Source organism: Squalius cephalus (genome assembly GCF_949319135.1).
Source record: "Squalius cephalus genome assembly, chromosome: 3".
In the NCBI taxonomy this organism is placed as follows: Eukaryota; Metazoa; Chordata; class Actinopteri; order Cypriniformes; family Leuciscidae; genus Squalius; species Squalius cephalus.
The window spans coordinates 37688614-37709921 of NC_137124.1; the positions used below are offsets into that span (position 1 = coordinate 37688614).

The 21308-nt window shown below is 39.5% G+C and overlaps 2 protein-coding genes across 2 annotated transcripts; one reads left to right on the forward strand and one right to left on the reverse strand.

Moving 5' to 3' along the window:
• Positions 1-2683: 2683 nt before the first annotated feature.
• On the reverse strand, positions 2684-7049 carry smim20 (small integral membrane protein 20). The gene is made up of 3 exons (XM_079866780.1): positions 6660-7049; positions 5783-5839; positions 2684-3417 (listed from the first exon to the last, which is right to left on the reverse strand). The coding sequence occupies exons 1-3, from the start codon at positions 6766-6768 to the stop codon at positions 3377-3379; spliced, it is 207 nt and encodes a 68-aa protein (XP_079722906.1). The 5' UTR covers positions 6769-7049; the 3' UTR covers positions 2684-3376.
• A 64-nt stretch (positions 7050-7113) lies between these two features.
• On the forward strand, positions 7114-20925 carry plaa (phospholipase A2-activating protein; the record flags this gene model as incomplete). The annotated part of the gene is made up of 14 exons (XM_079866762.1): positions 7114-7262; positions 8356-8549; positions 8660-8760; positions 15212-15332; positions 15512-15679; positions 15766-15901; positions 15989-16158; positions 16909-17060; positions 17223-17442; positions 17557-17622; positions 17715-17786; positions 17866-17973; positions 18243-18410; positions 19627-20925. The coding sequence occupies 14 exons, from the start codon at positions 7114-7116 to the stop codon at positions 20196-20198; spliced, it is 2397 nt and encodes a 798-aa protein (XP_079722888.1). The 3' UTR covers positions 20199-20925.
• Positions 20926-21308: the final 383 nt, after the last annotated feature.

Here is a 21308-nt window from a genome sequence, read left to right on the forward strand (position 1 = left end):
AATAAATAGGAAACTAATGATCAATGTAAACTTCATTTAAATTCTGCCGTAATGACAACACTGTCATTATTCAGCTCCAGTCACTTCAATGTTGATTCAGTTCAGTTCAATAACAGTGTTGGTGTTGCAAATTTAATAAAATATGAAACAAAGTCTAATCAGCTATGAAGCAGCTTTACAGAAGACAATATTCACCAACGGACGTCGCTCAAATGCCTCGTCAAGAGCGATCGTCATCGTGTAAAGCTGCGTATACGCCATAAAAGTATGTACTCTTTTTGTGAAGAAAAGGTATTTACTTTTGAATGTGTAGCAAAAAAGTAGGCAAGCTTTGGGACATACTACTTCGTCATCTTTATCGGACGGATCTGTCGCGTGCATCCTGTCACTTAAACTGCCCTGTCAATCATCGTGTCACAGTTAAAATCCTCTCTTAAATCTAATTCAATTTCCTACCGTTTCGGAGAGAAATGTAGTAGCACGTTTATCTGCCAGTGGGTCTTTGATGTAGACTGTCCTCATGTGTTTGCAATTTGAATATAATAATGCATTTAAAAGTTGAACGGACGTCGCTCAAATGCCTCTGGGCGCAATTGGTGTAAATTGGCAATTGACATTGTGTAAAGCCCGCCTCAACGTTTCTGATTGGTGCCGCGATTTCTAGGCCATGGAAATGGGCTTGAATGAGCTCTTTGCCAGACTACTTGCAGAGCAAATCTGAATTTGCCGGAAGTTGTCTGGGCTTTCCCAGGCTAATCATCCATCTTAATTCAGTTCAAGTTTTGTTCTCATCCGTCAGTGTCAGTGTAGTCAAATCGATAATATTACTGAATATTAAGTGTACCTACAAAAATAAAATGCACTTGAGCTTTACTCAAGTTTACTTAATAAAATGAACTTAAAAGTATACTTCTAATTTGTAAGGGAATACTTTCAAATACAAACACCAACTATGGATCTACTCTATCCATGTCTGATTTTGGTTTCATCTGAGTACTTGTTTTTCCCAATGGAAATCATTTCTGACATTTCCCAATAGCTTTGGCTGGAGCGTCGGTCCGCGTCCCATCGCTGTTAAAAAACTCTGACAAGTTAGAAAAGTGCAAAAGAGGCTTCAAGTTTGTCTCCAGAGTTCATATCAGCAGCACAATCTGTGGACAGCTGTACAATAGAGCCGCAACAGAGACAGTGACTTATGAAACAGCCATCTGACTCCCCGCTATGAGTGTTTAACTCTTTCACAATTAAACCTGATGAAAACCTTGATTCCTTAAGGAGGATGAAAGCCCACAAGCGCACTTGAAAAATGATTTTCCACGCACAGCCTGATGTGGAGGATTCCGTCGATCTTGTTTAGAGGCCTGTCGGGTAACTTCAAGAATGTTGCTCTGGTCGCTCTAGCACAGTTTTTTTTTAACATTTCCCCATTGTGGCGGCCTCTGCTTGCATCCGAGGCCTTGTCGTCGTTTCAGGAATCTGTGAGGAATGAGAGGAATTTTGCGCTTTTCTCAGCCGCTTCTCTTCACTTCGGGTTGTCCGAATGGCCGGGGCCCTTAAGTTTTTCTTTTGTTTTTTTGAATGGCGACCAACAATAACAACATCCCATAAACAATGGAGTTGGTTGAGTTAATGGGGAGCAGGGGTGGGGGGGGGGTGTTATTGCGTTTGGCAGCTGCTGCGCTGGCAGGCTCTCGAGTGAGGGTTAGCAATGTGCTCTTTGTGGTAGTGAGGAGATATTATGTCAGTTCTTGGATATGCGGCAGGTCCCGCGGGACAGAGGACTCTGCATCCTTTAGTAAACCCCCTCTGTCTCTTCTCCGTTCCTTTCTCACATGCATTCATTTTAACAGACACAATGCCATTGACAAAACACCTGAAGCAACTGTAGGTCACTCACACATGGTTAAATAGCAAACTAACAACGCAAAGGTTAAACATTTTCCTTGTGTACTTAATATTTAATTTGCTATATGTAAAGTGGCTGAGTTGTGTTTAGCCTGTGCTAGATCTCATTCATTGGACCCTCACACACAAAGCGCTTCGGTAAAAAGGGGCAGGGCCTTGGGCCTCGTCGATGCACAGGTGCTGTCCCGGTCCCGCTGCCATGACAACAAGTCTTGGTTGGCGCAGGGTCCTGGCCGAGGTGTGCTGCTCTCAGGTTACAGATTTTGAAACTTTTGAGGGGCAAATGACTCTTCCAACTCTCAATGCCAAAGTAACACAATAAATCTAATCAGGAACAATAGCAACAGAACTATTACAAAAACACAGTTTAGTGGTGAAAATGTCCCTAATGAAAATTAAATGTACCCAAATGTATTTGAAATACATTAATTGTATGCTAAGTATACTACACGTACATTTCCATATTTATGTACTTAATATAAATAATTGTACGTTTGGTATACTAAATTGGCGTCTGCTAAATTGGAACAACAAATTTTATACTTAAAGCAGTTTTACCGGAACTTTAGTTAACCGGAAATAGAGCTGAGGTCCAACTAAAGATATACTTAAGTATATTTAATTGTGCTAAAGTGGAACTATTGCAAGTATACTTTAGGTACACTTTAAATATCTTGCATTTAAGACTGATTTTATACAGAGATCATAGTGATATTAAAACACATTTTAGGCTTAATATTAAGAAATGTGCCTTGTGCAATAAAGAATTACTCCACATAAAGTACTATAGTTCTTATTTCAGTAAGTCTCAACTTAAGCAATATGTTAGTAAATATGTTAACGGATTTGTAGTATACTTAGTATGAAATAAATCAAATTTATACTAAGGGTATTAACAAAAAAAAGTCTCCTGTGTGCAAATAGCAATACTAACAGAAAACAAAGGTTTTGTGTCAGATTTGAGGTTTTTGATAGAGGTTTCTCACTTGTGTAATACATTTTCATATAAAGCATGATGAACTATAACCAAAGGTCTGAAAATATTCTCCCCAGAAGATGAAGTGTGACCGCCATCTAGTGGTCATATTTTTGTGAAACAAATATTCAAGTTGAGGAACAGTTCCAAGATATTTTATTCATAATAGATAGAGAACAATATTATGCCACTCGGTACATACACCAGAATTAATTAACACAACTCATTAAAGTGATTAATGAACATAATATTTTTAAGTGCTGACTAACAAAGCAACACATTTTTAGGTTGTTGATCAGTCATTCTAGTTTCAATCCTATTCCCACACAACACACACACACACACACACACACACACACCCTTAAAGCCTCATTTGATGCATGGTGGCAAAAAGCTATTGTAAGTGTGTCACAAATACGCAATCCTCCTCATTGAGTTACACATCGGTCCTCATGTTTATTCATTCAGTTTTCATCCACACATGTATCACTGGAATCATGATTTTGGCTTATAGGGATCAGACCAGATCTTCACACCTAATTCAAATAAGACACATAACAGGACAATCATATAAAGACACTATTGTCCGTTAAATAGCATTCATGTGGGCCTAATGCAAATAAACTGTAGTAGGCTATGTACTAGGGTGGTCCTTATTTTTAAAGTATCCAATTGTCATGCTCTTAACCCTTCAAATTGTTCCTTTATATAAGAAAATACAGCATGCCAATTTTTATGGCAGTAACATAATAATTACTGGTAGCTCAATAGCTTTAAACTTTCTGAGATTTTGATGATTTTCGTAAAAACAGATCATTTGATTTGATATTGTACCTGGCTAGTAAAATTAAAAAAAAAATCTCCATAAAAGCATCTAATGCAACCATATATTCCTAAATATGTATTTTAGATACATATCTCAGTTTACTTATTGTAGAAACTAAATCCAAATGAATCCATCCATGACCCGGTTTAGCAGATTTACCTTTCCTGGTGGAATCAATACATATTTCTATTGATGATCACCTTATTTTTATTGTTATTTGTTTGCGTTTAGAGCACATTTTTTGGTTTAAAAAATGACATTACGATCCTTGAAATTGACCAGGAACTTTGGCCGAATCAAGCAGATTATCAGGAGGCACAGGCAACCATGCAATGAAAGTAGTCAATGATCACGCCGAGAGAGGAGTGGCTCTGATTCAAGAATACAATGCTGCCCTACAAAGGCAAAAGACCTTAAGTCGCTAGAGTGTGGAACTGAGAAAAATGACTTTAAAGATTTTTAGTTGTCCCGCCAAATTAATTATAGGTAGGACACTGGAAATCTGGCAAATAGATGTTTTAGTAATGGAAATTATATACATAAAAAAATCTTGAGCTCAAACTTGACTTTTGACCACTATTTTAAAGTTACTGTACTCTGCCTTTGTATTGTCAGCAAAAAGTGAGAAGTCATGCCAAGGCAAAAGGCAGTAACTTCCACATTATCAATATTTAGTTGCTGATCACCATTAACAAAATCATTATAGTACACACCTGTATAAAATCTAGTGATCATGGCATTTATTTTGTATGATTTACAATTATTTATAGCCATCTACTTATTGCTATCCTGTGCTTTGGTTGCATTCTGATGGCATTATTAATACATTTGACATGACAAAATACCTCCTATTAGTCCAGCGTTGACTCGATCGACCGCGTTTAGGGCGGGGCTGAAGGCGAAGTTTTGGCACTCTGCCAGCTAGTTTGCCGAGCTTTAATTCTTGGTTGTATTCATCTGATACGGCAATGTGTAACGTTTTTCTGTCAACTCTGCATAATCCTTCGCGATCGATATCGCACGTTTGTCGATGGAGCAGACCATACTGACCGCTCTGAGGACATCAGAAGTTAGAGCGACTGATGGCAGCTGTACAAAGTAGGCTACAGGCTACACCGTCGTAATTTTAATTTTAATGGACATTAAAACAAAGGCAGATAACCGTACAATCTGGTAGGTAGCATTTGATTGAACACCGGCACAGTAACTTCATATTGACGCGCGGCTAAACAAAGGCAGAGCACCGTAACTCGTAATTTGAGCGTTCCAAAACAAAGCCAAAGAGCGGTAACTGATGTTACGGTGTTCTGCCTTGGTTTCTCATGGGCTTTTGGAAGTTACTGTTAAGACAAATCATTATTTTCTCGAAAAAAAAACGGAATTGATTCAAGATACTTATCCACATGATAAAGAAGGTCTTGAATGTGCCAAAAATATAAATAACTCATTTTCGACCAAAAACGAAGTTACGGTCTTTTGCCTTTGCACGGCAGAATGGCTATCTCACACACTCTGAAGAACAACTGCAGTTTCTCCTTCATGTGGTGGAAGATCACCGACGGATCTATCCAGACTGCAAAAAGTCAACACTGGCTGCTGAGCATCAGAAATGAGGGATTGTTGAAAACTTTGTGCTTTTTTGAGATTGTTGTCATTGTTGTCATGTCAGTGTTGCTCTGATTACAATAAAAGTTCGACAGTTCGATTAGTTCATTTGCAGCAACTTTTAATATTACTTGCATATCACAATACCGCCGCACAGCTTAACATAGGCAATCTTCCACATGATTGAGCTACCTCTAAATATAATTTTTTTGTCAACATTTTTGCATATTTCTAATTTTGAAGTTAAAAGGAACAGTTTAAGACACTAACATTTTGCACAAAAAAAAAAATTGGACTTGATAAGGACCACCCAAATATGTACTACAATCTATATTCCTGCCACTAAACCATTTAAAGCTTCAAACTACTAATCACATGTGTGATGTCAGGTATCACATTTACTTGCTAACAGTGTAATAAATCAAACTCACAACACTTAACAGATATCATAAAGAGTGAACATGACTTACCAACAGGCTGCACATCTGCTTGATTGACTCCAGATCGATTCGTCTTCTGGACCTGCTCTGTAAACACATGAACAACAATTCAGACTCTAGAGAAAGGCTGACATTCAACTTTTTATTTGGTGAATCTTACAAAAACAAGACCCTTCCACTTTACTTTTGGGTTTCCTTTTTGTTTGTTTGAGCTCCCATTTTATTATTATTTTTTAAATGTTTAAAACAATATATATAAAAAAAGTTTTTTAATTGAATCTCAGTGTGGTATTTTGAAATATTATTTAAGCATGTTCATATTTTGAATTAGATAGCCTAATACATTTATGATTTGCTTTTATTTGAGTTACAGTAATTGTTTTTATCATTTTTATTCGTTTTTGTTTTTAAATGTCTGTATAGTTTTTATTAAGTTTTACTTTTTAGAGTTAGTTTATTTAGTTGTTTTTTTTTATAGCAGTACCTTAACTTAAACTAAAGAATGAGAAATGTTGTCTTGGCAGCTTGCAGAAATAAAAAAACATTTTATGTTATTTTATTTTAGTACATGTTTATTTTGTTTCAAGTAATCAATGTAATTTTAGTTAATTATAATATAAAGTCTTATTAAGGTAACGTTACTTTAAAAATAGAAGTCGTTTCCATTTAATTCAGCGTAGATTAAAGACAGCAAAACATTCTACAGTCAGTGACTTTCTTCACAAATAGTCTAATATTTACATTAATGCTTTCACTAACCTTACCTACACTGAAACTGATATAATGATTATAAGACTACTGGGTCACAAAATGCAATACAATAGAACGTGATGTTATTTTAGATTACATAAATTTAACAACAACATGTGCAGTGTCATAATGACTAACGTCAGTGATAAAGACTTACTGTAGTCTTCAGAGTGAGTGAGAGGGTGGAAAAATATAGGATAAAAAGCCACAGCCACAGCTGCAATAAAGCCTCCAAATATAAGCGTTATCCTCTTATTTGTGGACATGATTTTGACAGATTCACCTCATCCGAGGACAAAAATCAACTCAATCTAGCTTTTCCGGGTTGAAGTTCAAATCTTAAAAACAAGTTTAAAGTCTTCTATTAATCGACAGTTGTTCTATATTAAAAGTCTATATTCAAAATGATTCTCATTTAAATATTATTTACATACATATGATATTATACTAGTAAAATGTTTTATGTGTTTTTAAAAATGTATGTGCTAACAGTATGGCAGAATAAGAATTGATAGCGGGACTTTTATTCTGTCGAATGTTCTCCCGTCATGCAGTGTGTGTAGTGTTGCTGTGTCAGTGCGTGCAGTGATCGCTGTCTTTCATCAGTAATAATGTCCGGTAGTAACTCATACAGACTGCGCTGCTCTCTGCCCGCGCACGAGATGGATGTCAGGGGTCTCGCCGCTGCCGCCTTTCCGGATGGAGCCTTTGTGTCCGTGTCCAGAGACCGAACCGCTCGGCTCTGGGTACCGAACCCGAGGTACATCTCCACCAGCTTCCTCCTGCTGCTGCTGCTGCTGCTGTGTATAATATCGTTACCCTGTTTACTTTGGTTTCCGTCGGTTACTAAGCTAAGTTAAGTGGTTTACAGGTTGTAGAGTTAATGTATTGAGATGGGCTGCCAAATCAAGTGAAATTTGCCAACTCATGAGCATCATATCTGAAACGAAACTGACCGGTATTGGTTTCCTGACATACTACACTCCACTAATGTAACGTTAACGTTAAAGGAATAGTTCACCCGAAATGAATAAGAAATGATTTACTCACTGTCGTATTGTTCCAAACTCGTATGGATTTTCTTTCTTCCTGCATATTTATTTTCCATAATGGCCGTAAAGGGTGACTGAGTGTGTCATTTTGCCTTTTGTGATCCACCGAAGAAAGTCATACATTGTTGACAGAATTGTCATTTTTGGGTGAACTGTCCCTTTAAACTTCTCTAAGCGTTCTCTGGATTCGATTTATATTAAATTAGACAAATATTAAAAACAAAATATAAGTAAAACAAATAAATAAAATCATATATATACACTACAACTCAAAATTGTCAGTATTTATTTATTTATTCAAAATAAAATACAATTATTACTTCAAATTAATGCTGTTCTTTTAAACTTTTTATTCATCAAAGCATCCAGAAGAAAATATTTCACACACAAATATTAAGCAGAATAACTGTTTTCAATATTGATAACAATATTTTTTTTAACAGCAAATTAGCATATTAGAAGGTTTTATGAAGGATCATTTGACACTGGAGTAATGATGCTGACATTTCAGATTTGCTATAAAAGGAATGAATTTCGTTTTAAATTGTATTAAAATAGAAAATGGTTGTTTTGTAATTCACAATATTACTGTATTTACTCTATTTTTGATCAAATAAATGCAGCCTTGCTGAGTAAGATAGGTTATTTCTTAAAAAAAAAAAACATTTAAAAATCTCTCCAAACACAGACTTTTTAACAGTAGTGTATAAAGGATCGATTTTAAATGTATAATAAAAACAGTCCTATTAAAAATGACATAAACACTGTTAACATAGCTAACTCTTCTGTATTTTGTTGCAGTGAAAACCAGGCCTTTACTGAGATGCTCTGCATGAACGGGCACTCAAACTTTGTGTCTTGTGTGTGTATCATCGCTCCGAATGAAACATATCCCCGAGGGCTCATCGCCACTGGAGGACATGACAACAACATTTGTGTGTTTTCACTAGATCGACCAGACCCTCTGTTCACCCTCAAGGGTCACAAAAACACAGGTACTGTCCACTGCTAATTATTTATTACAGTGGTTTAACTGCATGATGTTCTTGAAATGCCCTGGAATGATTTCTGTACCCATTCCTGCTGTTTCTGTGTGTGTTTACAGTCTGCACACTCTCAGCTGGCAAATTTGGCACAATACTGAGTGGCTCATGGGACACTACAGCCAAAGTCTGGCTCGGAGAGAAGTGCATGATGACTTTACAGGTAAAATGCCAGGGTTCTTGTTCTTGGTATCACCACAGTAGGTCCAATATCCATTTGGGAGAACAACATGTGCAGACTATCTTCCCAAATTGTTTTCAAAAGTTCACACTTACTCTACATGTAATCGTATAGAGTTAAAGGGATAGTTCACCTAAAAATGAAAATTCTGTCGTCAATTTCTCACCTGATGTCTTTCCAAACCAGTAAGATTTTCGTTCATCTTTGGAACACAAATAAAGATATTTTTGATGAAATATGAGAGATTTCTGTCCTTCCATTGACAGCTACGCAACTACCATTTTTGACGCTTCAAAATGTTCATAAAGAGATCGTAAAACTAATCCATATGAATTGAGTGGTTTAGTCCAAATTTTTTGAAGAGACACGATTGCTTTATATGATGAACAGATTGAATTTATGCTTTTATTCACATATAAACATTCATCAACTCACACATACGTTGTGGTAAACGGAAGCTCAAGCATGTTCTCTTGACCACAAGAACCAATGAGGTTCATTCCCGTGTTACGCAGCACGTTTGAGCTTCAACAAGAGCCAATGAGGTTCATTCCCGTGTTACGCAGCGCGTTTGAGCTTCAGCAAGAACCAATGAGGTTCATTCTCGTGTTACGCAACACGTTTGAGCTTCAACAAGAGCCAATGAGGTTCATTCCCGTGTTACGCAACACGTTTGAGCTTCAACAAGAGCCAATGAGGTTCATTCCCGTGTTACGCAACACGTTTGAGCTTCAGCAAGAGCCAATGAGGTTCATTCCCGTGTTACGCAGCACGTTTGAGCTTCAGCAAGAACCAGTGAGGTTCATTCTCATGTTACGCAACACGTTTGAGCTTCAACAAGAGCCAATGAGGTTCATTCCCGTGTTACGCAACACGTTTGAGCTTCAACAAGAGCCAATGAGGTTCATTCCCGTGTTACGCAGCGCGTTTGAGCTTCAGCAAGAGCCAATGAGGTTCATTCTCGTGTTACGCAACACGTTTGAGCTTCAACAAGAGCCAATGAGGTTCATTCTCGTGTTACGCAACACGTTTGAGCTTCAACAAGAGCCAATGAGGTTCATTCCCGTGTTACGCAACACGTTTGAGCTTCAACAAGAGCCAATGAGGTTCATTCCCGTGTTACGCAGCGCGTTTGAGCTTCAGCAAGAACCAATGAGGTTCATTCTCTTGTTACGCAGCGTGTATGAGCTTCAGCAAGAGCCAATGAGGTTCATTCCCGTGTTACGCAGCGCGTTTGAGCTTCAGCAAGAGCCAATGAGGTTCATTCCCGTGTTACGCAGCGCGTTTGAGCTTCAGCAAGAGCCAATGAGGTTCATTCCCGTGTTACGCAGCGCGTTTGAGCTTCAGCAAGAGCCAATGAGGTTCATTCTCGTGTTACGCAACACGTTTGAGCTTCAACAAGAGCCAATGAGGTTCATTCCCGTGTTACGCAGCACGTTTGAGCTTCAACAAGAGCCAATGAGGTTCATTCTCGTGTTACGCAACACGTTTGAGCTTCAACAAGAGCCAATGAGGTTCATTCTCGTGTTACGCAACACGTTTGAGCTTCAACAAGAGCCAATGAGGTTCATTCCCGTGTTACGCAGCACGTTTGAGCTTCAGCAAGAACCAGTGAGGTTCATTCTCATGTTACGCAACACGTTTGAGCTTCAACAAGAGCCAATGAGGTTCATTCCCGTGTTACGCAGCGCGTTTGAGCTTCAGCAAGAGCCAATGAGGTTCATTCTCGTGTTACGCAACACGTTTGAGCTTCAACAAGAGCCAATGAGGTTCATTCCCGTGTTACGCAGCACGTTTGAGCTTCAGCAAGAGCCAATGAGGTTCATTCTCGTGTTACGCAGCACGTTTGAGCTTCAGCAAGAGCCAATGAGGTTCATTCTCGTGTTACGCAGCACGTTTGAGCTTCAGCAAGAGCCAATGAGGTTCATTCCCGTGTTACGCAGCACGTTTGAGCTTCAGCAAGAGCCAATGAGGTTCATTCTCGTGTTACGCAGCACGTTTGAGCTTCAACAAGAGCCAATGAGGTTCATTCTCGTGTTACGCAGCGCGTTTGAGCTTCAGCAAGAGCCAATGAGGTTCATTCCCGTGTTACGCAGCACGTTTGAGCTTCAACAAGAGCCAATGAGGTTCATTCTCGTGTTACGCAGCACGTTTGAGCTTCAACAAGAGCCAATGAGGTTCATTCCCGTGTTACGCAGCACGTTTGAGCTTCAGCAAGAGCCAATGAGGTTCATTCCCGTGTTACGCAGCACGTTTGAGCTTCAGCAAGAGCCAATGAGGTTCATTCTCGTGTTACGCAGCACGTTTGAGCTTCAGCAAGAGCCATTGAGGTTCATTCTCGTGTTACGCAGCACGTTTGAGCTTCAGCAAGAGCCAATGAGGTTCATTCCCGTGTTACGCAGCGCGTTTGAGCTTCAGCAAGAGCCAATGAGGTTCATTCTCGTGTTACGCAGCGCGTTTGAGCTTCAGCAAGAACCAATGAGGTTCATTCTCGTGTTACGCAGCGTGTTTAAGCTTCAGCAAGAGCCAATGAGGTTCATTCTCGTGTTACGCAGCGCGTTTGAGCTTCAGCAAGAACCAATGAGGTTCATTCTCATGTTACGCAGCGTGTTTAAGCTTCAGCAAGAACCAGTGAGGTTCATTCTCATGTTACGCAGTACGTTTGAGCTTCAGCAAGATCCAGTGAGGTTCATTCTCATGTTACGCTGCGCGTTTGAGCTTCAGCAAGAGCCAGTGAGGTTCATTCTCATGTTACGCAGTACGTTTGAGCTTCTGCAAGAACCAGTGAGGTTCATTCCCATGTTACGCAGTACGTTTGAGCTTCAGCAAGAACCAGTGAGGTTCATTCTCATGTTACGCAGCGCGTTTGAGCTTCAGCAAGAGCCAGTGAGGTTCATTCTCATGTTACGCAGTACGTTTGAGCTTCAGCAAGAACCAGTGAGGTTCATTCTCATGTTACGCAGCGCGTTTGAGCTTCAGCAAGAGCCAGTGAGGTTCATTCTCATGTTACGCAGTACGTTTGAGCTTCTGCAAGAGCCAATGAGGTTCATTCCCGTGTTACGCAGCGCGTTTGAGCTTCAGCAAGAACCAGTGAGGTTCATTCTCATGTTACGCAGTACGTTTGAGCTTCAGCAAGAGCCAATGAGGTTCATTCTCGTGTTACGCAGCGCGTTTGAGCTTCTGCAAGAGCCAATGAGGTTCATTCTCGTGTTACGCAGCGCGTTTGAGCTTCAGCAAGAACCAGTGAGGTTCATTCTCATGTTACGCAGTACGTTTGAGCTTCTGCAAGAGCCAATGAGGTTCATTCTCGTGTTACGCAGCGCGTTTGAGCTTCAGCAAGAGCCAGTGAGGTTCATTCTCGTGTTACGCAGCGCGTTTAAGCTTCAGCAAGAGCCAATGAGGTTCATTCTCGTGTTACGCAGCGCGTTTAAGCTTCAGCAAGAGCCAATGAGGTTCATTCTCGTGTTACGCAGCGCGTTTAAGCTTCAGCAAGAGCCAATGATGTTCATTCTCGTGTTACGCAGCACGTTTGAGCTTCAGCAAGAGCCAATGAGGTTCATTCTCGTGTTACGCAGCACGTTTGAGCTTCAGCAAGAGCCAATGAGGTTCATTCTCGTGTTACGCAGCGCGTTTGAGCTTCAGCAAGAACCAATGAGGTTCATTCTCGTGTTACGCAGCGCGTTTAAGCTTCAGCAAGAGCCAATGAGGTTCATTCCCGTGTTACGCAGCGCGTTTGAGCTTCAGCAAGAACCAATGAGGTTCATTCTCGTGTTACGCAGCGCGTTTAAGCTTCAGCAAGAGCCAATGAGGTTCATTCCCGTGTTACGCAGCGCGTTTGAGCTTCAGCAAGAGCCAATGAGGTTCATTCCCGTGTTACGCAGCGCGTTTGAGCTTCAGCAAGAACCAATGAGGTTCATTCTCGTGTTACGCAGCACGTTTGAGCTTCAGCAAGAGCCAATGAGGTTCATTCTCGTGTTACGCAGCGCGTTTGAGCTTCAGCAAGAGCCAATGAGGTTCATTCCCGTGTTACGCAGCACGTTTGAGCTTAAGCAAGAGCCAATGAGGTTCATTCTCGTGTTACGCAGCGCGTTTGAGCTTCAGCAAGAGCCAATGAGGTTCATTCTCGTGTTACGCAGCACGTTTGAGCTTCAGCAAGAGCCAATGAGGTTCATTCTCGTGTTACGCAGCGCGTTTGAGCTTCAGCAAGAGCCAATGAGGTTCATTCTCATGTTACGCAGCGCGTTTGAGCTTCAGCAAGAGCCAATGAGGTTCATTCTCGTGTTACGCAGCGCGTTTGAGCTTCAGCAAGAGCCAATGAGGTTCATTCTCGTGTTACGCAGCGCGTTTGAGCTTCAGCAAGAGCCAATGAGGTTCATTCTCGTGTTACGCAGCGCGTTTGAGCTTCAGCAAGAGCCAATGAGGTTCATTCTCGTGTTACGCAGCGCGTTTGAGCTTCAGCAAGAACCAATGAGGTTTGTTCTCGCGCATCAAGCTTCTGTTATGTTTGCTGATATGAGCATGGTCTTTATGAACATTTTGAAGCGTCAAAGTGGTAGTTGCGTAGCTTCCAATGGAGGGACAGAAAGCTCTCGGATATCATCAGAAAGATCTTCATCTGTGTTCCGAAGATGAATGAAAGTCTTACTGGTTTGGAACGACATGAGGGTGAGAAATTAATGACAGAATTTTCATTTTTGGGTGAACTATTCCTTTAAGTATGCATATTTAGTGTGCTGTCCGAAGGGAGGGCTCCGAGCTCTGAATTTGCTCTGAACCCAGAGTACCCCCCATCCTTGACTAGCATAGGAAGGAACAACCTTAAAAGTGAGGCGTGGAAGTGTTGGAGGGATGCTGCAATTCTGTCACAGGACAGAGGTGAGAGACGCCTATAAATACAGGTCTCTTCTTACGTTGATTGGTTGGATTACCTGAACGTACAGTACCAGTCAAAAGTTTGGAAACATTACTATTTTTAATGTTTTTGAAAGAAGTCTCTTATGCTCATCAAGCCTGCAGTTAAAAAAAAAAAAAAAAAAAAAAAAAAAAAACAGTAATATTATGAAATATTATTACAATTTAAAATAATGGTTCTCTTTTTTAATATACTTTAAAATGTAATTTATTTTTGTGATGCAAAGCTGAATTTTCATCAGCAAGTACTCCAGTCTTTGGTGTCTTATGATCCTTCAGAAATCATTCTAATATGCTGATTTATGATCAATGTTGGAAACAGTTGTGCTGCTTAATATTTTTTTTATAACCTGAGATACTTTTTTCAGGATTATTTGATGAATAAAAAGTTAAAAAGAACTGTATTTATTTAGAATAGAAATCTTTTGTAACAATATACACTACCGTTCAAAAGTTTGGGAACAATAAATTTTTTTTTTAAAGAAATTAGTACTTTAATTCAACAAGGATGCGTTAAATTGATAAAAGGTGATGGTAATGATTTATACTGTTAGAAATGTTTTTATTTTGAATAAATGCTGTTTTTATGAATAAATGCTGTTAACGTTTTACTCATCAATGAAACCTGAAAAAAGTATTTAAAAAAAAATGTATTAAACAGCACAACTGTTTCCATCATTGATAATAACTGAGTATCAAATCATCATATTAGAATGATTTCTGAAGGATCATAAGACACCAAAGACTGGAGTACTTGCTGATGAAAATTCAGCTTTGCATCACAAAAATAAATTACATTTTAAAATATATTAAAAAAGAGAACCATTATTTTAAATTGTAATAATATTTCAATAATATTTTCAATATTACTGTTGTTTTTTTTTGTTTTTTTTTTTTTAACTGCAGGCTTGATGAGCATAAGAGACTTCTTTCAAAAACATTAAAAATAGTAATGTTTCCAAACTTTTGACTGGTACTGTACTCCTTCAGAACTTTGTTAAATAAACTTCATGAAATAAACTTCATTATGAGAAGCGATAATTAAATTTTTATTTTGCCAAAATAAAAGCAATATGGTTTAAAATGAAGAAATTAAGATAATATAAATAATATATATTAGGATGGAACTTTTAGATGTTTTATTAATTTTAATTTATTAATAAATGTATTATATTTTACACTATTTTTTAACAGTAAAATAAAAATATTACAGTTTTATTTTTTGTTTAATAATTTCATTTAATAATAATAATTATAGTCATATTGACGTATAATAAAAAAAATATTTTGTCCAAATTGGACCAGGAGGGTTTTTATCTGTATTTTTATCAGTAATTGCAATAATAAAAAAATAAAAATCACATGGTGCAGCCTTTCACCACAGCTTTTCTTAAATGTGTCCCCCTCCCCCCCAGACTGTCTCTTTAAGAGGGAGATCAGATACGCTGTTATTGCTTGCAATCGATTCCAGTACAGTGTGAATATGTGCTGACTGGTTTCCTCTGTTATTGCTGCTCCTCAGGGACACACGGCTGCTGTATGGGCCGTGCTCATTTTACCGGATCAGGGCTTAATGCTGTCTGGATCAGCTGACAAGACCATCAAGTTATGGAAAGCTGGTCGCTGCGAGAACACCTACACTGGTACATTGGCGCAACTGATACCTCTAATGCTTTTTACAAAACAACATTGATGCTGAATATAGAAACTGTGGAGCTTGTTTAGTTTTTACAGCTCTCCAGAAGGGGTCACCATTTGTAAAGATTGTGGCACGGTTGAAATGCAATGTTTGACTGAGATATTTGAAATATGTGTCCTGCAGGTCATGAGGACTGTGTGCGAGGGCTCGCGGTGATAAACGACGTGGAGTTTTTCTCCTGCAGTAATGACGCCAGTATAAGACGGTGGATGGTGACGGGTGAATGCGTGCAGATTTACTACGGTCACACTAACTATATCTACAGCCTTGCTGTCTTTCCTAACGGACAAGGTGATTACCTTAGTTTTGTTGTATGTTTGATACATTTTTGTGCATAAAATCTCCCATATTGTCTTCTCTCTTTTTTCCTGTCATAGACTTCATAAGCACAGGAGAGGACAGGACACTGAGGGTGTGGAGGAAAGGGGAATGTTCCCAGACTATCCGTCTTCCTGCCCAGTCAGTGTGGTGCTGCTGTATTCTGCCTAATGGAGACATTGCTGTGGGAGCCAGGTATACATACTATTTCTGTTTCATTCATTTAAACTAGTTGCAATTTATTAGCCTGCATGAGGCTGAGTGTTTCACATTTCTCTGAAGCGATGGCATTATCCGTGTGTTCACTGAGAGCGAAGATCGTGTAGCAAGTGCTCAGGACGTGCAGGCTTTTGAGGATGAGCTCTCCAAAGCCATCATCGATCCCAAGACTGGAGACTTGGGGGACATCAAGATCGAGGACTTGCCTGGAAGAGAACACCTCAGTGAACCAGGTAAGCCTTGTACACATGCAGTGGTAAAGACATTTATGTAGTTACAAAAGATTTTTTTAATTCAAATAAATGCTGTTATTTTGAACTTTGTATTAATCACAGAATCCTGAAAAAATGCCTATTTACACAAAAATAGACAAAAATAGCCCTGGGCTGGGCTTGTTGTTTTTTTGTGTGTGCAAATGTTCTATATTTTGGCCAAAATTTAAATAATAAGGCTGAAGGAAATGCAAATTCACGTGTGAAGTAGAGGGTGCAGCTCAAACAATCATTTCAGTTTAACTGAATCATCGAAGGTCAGCAGCAAGTACATTGGTCAATAAAGTGAGATTAAATTCATACAAATGTTAGTTTTATTTAACATAATTAATTATTGGAGGTTTGCGTAGTATTCTGATTTTGCATTTCACTGATTTTATTAATTTTGAGGAATTCTGAATCAGTTTTTTTTTGCCAGTTAGATGCTCACATTTAGTCTAGAACTACAATAGCCATCAATTTAATCCCGATTTCTCTCAAAATGAGGACAGAAAAGGTGTCAGTCATGAAATGGGAAAACAAAGTAACTTGTGTTACTTGTTTGAAAAAGTAACTCAGATATTTTGTTTCAAATTTAAAGTAGTCATTACTTTACTAGTTACTTGAAAAAAGTAATCCGATTACGTTACTTGTAATGCGTTACACCCAACACTGATTATAAGTTTATATAAAATCTAAATGTTTGCTCCCTGTATTATGGTATATTTTTAGGGAATCGTGATGGACAGACGCGGCTCATAAAGGAGGATTCTAATGTTGAAGCGTATCAGTGGAGCATGAGTGACGAACGCTGGGTGAAGATTGGAGATGTAGTGGGCGGGTCTTCTCAGCAAAGTTCAAAGCGAGTGATGTATGAAGGCAAGGTGAGACACTAGTAGATTTTGCTCAAGTTGTAGTTTGTATGGTGTGTCAGTGGTTTGACGTTAATCTTTGTTTAATGTCAAACGTTGATACTGTACAGAGGTTAAACCATAGCTAATCAAGTTGCAATCATGTTGTAAGCTCTGTGCTTTTTCTGCCTAAAGGAGTACGACTTTGTCTTCACCATCGATGTGAATGAGGGCGGTCCACCCATGAAGCTGCCTTATAATGTGACCGATGACCCCTGGCTAGTAGCTCACAACTTCCTGGAGAAGAATGACCTGAGCCCCATGTTCTTGGATCAGGTGGCTAATTTCATCATCGAAAACACTAAAGGCCAGACTCTTGGGCCAGCCCCCGCCTCGGTCGCAGACCCCTTCACAGGTAACCGGATCACTTATAAATACCTGGTGTGGTGTATATTCACATACACACACCTTGTTCGGTTGAAGGTAAAGACTGAAGTGTGTTTATACTGTATTCCTCCTGTGTTCTCAGGTGCAGGGCGGTACATCCCAGGTTCAGGAGAAGGCAGCCAAGGATTTGGTGTTGATCCTTTCACAGGTAAGCTTTTTTTTGAATAGCACTTGTTATTTTCTAATATGAAAACAAAGGTTGTTGTAGATTATGAGAGATGTTTGTATTTGTTTGTGCAGGAGCTGGTCGGTATATTCCCGGGTCAGAATCCACAGGCACAGTGCATTCAGGCGGAGCTGATCCTTTTACTGGTAAAATACGTAGATATGTGCAAATACTCACACTCACACATGGATCATGTTCGCTAATGTACCTCTCGATCCTCTCCAGGTGGCAGTGCCTATTCCTCTTCCTCTCGCCAGAAAGCTACAACAAACATCTTTTTCCCCAATACCGATGGAGTTATGTTTGAACAGGCGAATATCACTCAGATTCTTGGTAAGTGAAACTTTTAGTTTTTAATATTTAATATTTAAAATAATATTTATTTTATTTCAAGAAATAATTTTATGGTTTTTGTTTAACTTAATTATAAAAACCCTGCTATATATGAATGTATGTGTGTATGCATTGAAGTGTTTTTGACCCTCGTGATTGGGTGGTCCAGGCCCCTCTGGAGAGCCGGGCTGCTCAATCGATAATGTCATACTTGCTGACAATAACCTCTCCTGTATTCCCTTATAACATTTCCACAATATTACGTATAGGTAAGCTTCGGGAGCTGAACAACGATGCTCCTGCGGACCATAAGCTGAGTGACGCAGCATTGGACTGTCTGGAGAAGTTGTTAATGCTAGTTTCAGACCCGAAGAGTCAGGAACAGCCCACAGCAGATCAGATCAGTGTTCTCTGGAGGACTAGCCACTGGCCAGAAGGCAAGACATTGAGATTACTTTATTAAAAAAAATTATAAACAATTCACTATACTACCAATGTTTAGCAAAGAATCACCGAGGGCAAGGGTGTCCAATCCTGCTCCTGGAGGTCAAGGTCCAGCACAGTTTAGCTACCTTCAACCCTAATGAAACCAATTATCAAGGTTTCAGAATTACAAACACCTACTAGTCAGGTATGTCAGAGACTCTGCAGGAAGATGGCCCACCAGAAGCAGGATTGGACACCCCCTGACTAGTTTGTTTGAAGCATTTGATTTGGAACCTGGGGCCAGTTGTATATCTACTTTTTGTCTTAAAGAAAATAGATACTAACTAAATGCTAATCCAGATACATTTAAAAATGCCGTTTTCGTTTAAAAATGCTCTCTATCCACACTAGCGTTTTCAGGCGAAAACACTAAATTCACCTTACTGCGCATGCGTAAAACCTCACAAAAGCTCACTGAGATGATACAGTCGGAAAATTAAATAATAAAGTTATTGCGCCCTTCTTCTGGCAGGATCATTTTATTTGGCAAAATATCTCACCATTAACTGATGCGTCCAGGTCGCACTCACCCACCATATGTTTGGTCTAAAAGAAAACGCAACTGCTCTCATGTTTTGCCGCAGGACAGCAAATGCGAGTGAATTTGTGTGCAAAGTAACATCACACACAACTGTGTGAAAGCGAATAGCACATAACAGGCACAATACCGGTATAAACATGAATATGTATTGGTACAATATGCGTCACGTGACTAAACTTACATCATCGTTTTTAAATACCTCCGTTTTGACAGTCCACACTACAACGCAAAAACGGCGTTTTCAAATGTATCCACTTTGGAGAGCGTTTTCAAAAAGCTTCGTTTTGGTTTGGACGGAAGGTCAAAACGGAGAGAAAAAAATGCGTTTTCAAACGAAAACGTATTAGTGTGGACAAGGCCTAACTTGTAAGCAGTTTATGCAACTGGCCACTGGGGCGCTTTCTCCTTTGGATTTGTTTTGGGAAACATTATAAATTTATTTTAATAATCCATTACACTCTGATGTATGTCTTAATACAGAAGAAAAGATCTGTTGCTACTTCTGTTTCACCTTGACTTTAATCAAAGATTGTTTCTCTGTAAATCAAAATAGCCCATCAAACAGATTGCAGTAAGTACTATAGTAAAGCTCAATCAATTTAATCAGTCATCATCTCCCTCCTCAGACATTGTCTTCCCTGTGTTGGACATCCTGCGCTTGGCTGTGCGCCATCCTGAAGTCAATGCCCAGCTTTGTGGCGGGACAGAGGGTGCCAGTCTTTGTAACCATCTCCTGGGTCTCATGACACCCGAAGGCAGGCCTGCAAATCAAATGCTGGCGCTCCGCACTCTCTGCAACTGTTTCTCTGGGTCCCACGGCCGCGCTCTCCTCTTGGGGCACCGTGACACAGTCCTGTCCCGGGCCGGAGACCTCCGCGCCGTCTGCAACAAGAACATCCACGTGGCGCTGGCTACCCTGCTGCTCAACTACGCTGGAAGGTTGTACGGTCAACCCGCTGAGATCGAGGCCAAGGCACAGTGCTTGTCAGTGGCTAGCACTGCCTTAGAGGTCGTACAGGACAAAGAGGCCGTCTTCAGGCTGCTCGTGGCCCTGGGGACCACAGTGGCCGGGGACAACACCGCAAAGGACCTTGCTCGATCTTTGGGTGTCAACTCTCAGATTTCTAAATACGCCAGGGTCTCTGAGCCGGCTAAAGTGGGCGAGTGCTGCCGACTAGTGCTCGATGAACTGCAGTGATGTCGGGAAGGTGTCAAAGGATGCAACCGTCGTCTTCTCCTTCTATTGCTACACCTCCGTGATAAAACCACCATCTTTCAGATCTCTTAAACCCCAATCTCTATATCATTAGTTTGTATTTAAATTTTCACATTTTGATGCTGAATGGATATGAATGAATGCATGATGTGAATAAACACTGGTGATTAATCTAAATCGTTCTTAAAGCAAGACTCATGTTATTGATGTAGATCGGTGGTTCTCAACCTTTTTGACTCGAAGGCCCCCTTGTTGTCCAACACAATACTTTTAGGCTAAACCCACGTCTGCACCAGACTACACGCATGACGTGACAAAGTTAAAGAGAGCCCATTATAATCAGTGATACTGTCTACACTGGATGTGGCGACACCGGTTCCATTTCTGAACAGAAGAAACTCCATTCCATGCATTTCCACTACATCCAACAACAGGACATATGGATTTAGAACTTTGTTTTGACAAGTATAGTAAGGACCTGGTGTAGACAAACTGTAAGATATTTCTGGTGTTTCTGCTTTAATTGACAAAGCTGCTTGTTTTCAAACTTTTTTTATTAACGGAAACTAGTAGTGATGTATTAAATGAATGAACCATTCATTTTGTGATTCCAGACGTTTCTAGAACTGTACAGTATGTTCTTGAATAAAGGCCAATAACTATAAAATAGTTATTGGAGAAAAAACTAAATAAATTCAGTTTATATATGATTTTATTTCAATTGAAGTTATTTTAATATATTAATAATATTAATAATTAACCTGTGGCTTAATATTAATTCATAATATTAATAATAATAATCATCCCCTGGTTGAGAATCACAGATATCTATCATATCATTACTTACAGTACTTAACAAAATGAAAGATTTTATTTTCATAATGTGGCATATTTCTGAGTAAGTGGGCCTTTATTTGGACTGAAAAGTGATCTCCGTTTTTCAAGAGGTCAAAATAAGAGCATTTGGTGGCGTCAGCTATGGGTGTGCGATATAGACTATTTTAGATCGTGACCGATTAACGGAGAGATCGTAGTATCGTGCATTCTACCAGATGCAGTTCTTGCGCAGCGCCCCCGTCCCAATAACAACGC

Coding starts and splice junctions, on each gene's coding strand:
- smim20 (XM_079866780.1), bottom strand. CDS start 6,768: ATGTCCACAAATAAGAGGATAACGCTTATATTTGGAGGCTTTATTGCA. Junction 5,840..6,659: donor CACTCACTCTGAAGACTACA/GTAAGTCTTTAT, acceptor ATGTGTTTACAG/AGCAGGTCCAGAAGACGAAT. Junction 3,418..5,782: donor AGCAGATGTGCAGCCTGTTG/GTAAGTCATGTT, acceptor TATTTGAATTAG/GTGTGAAGATCTGGTCTGAT.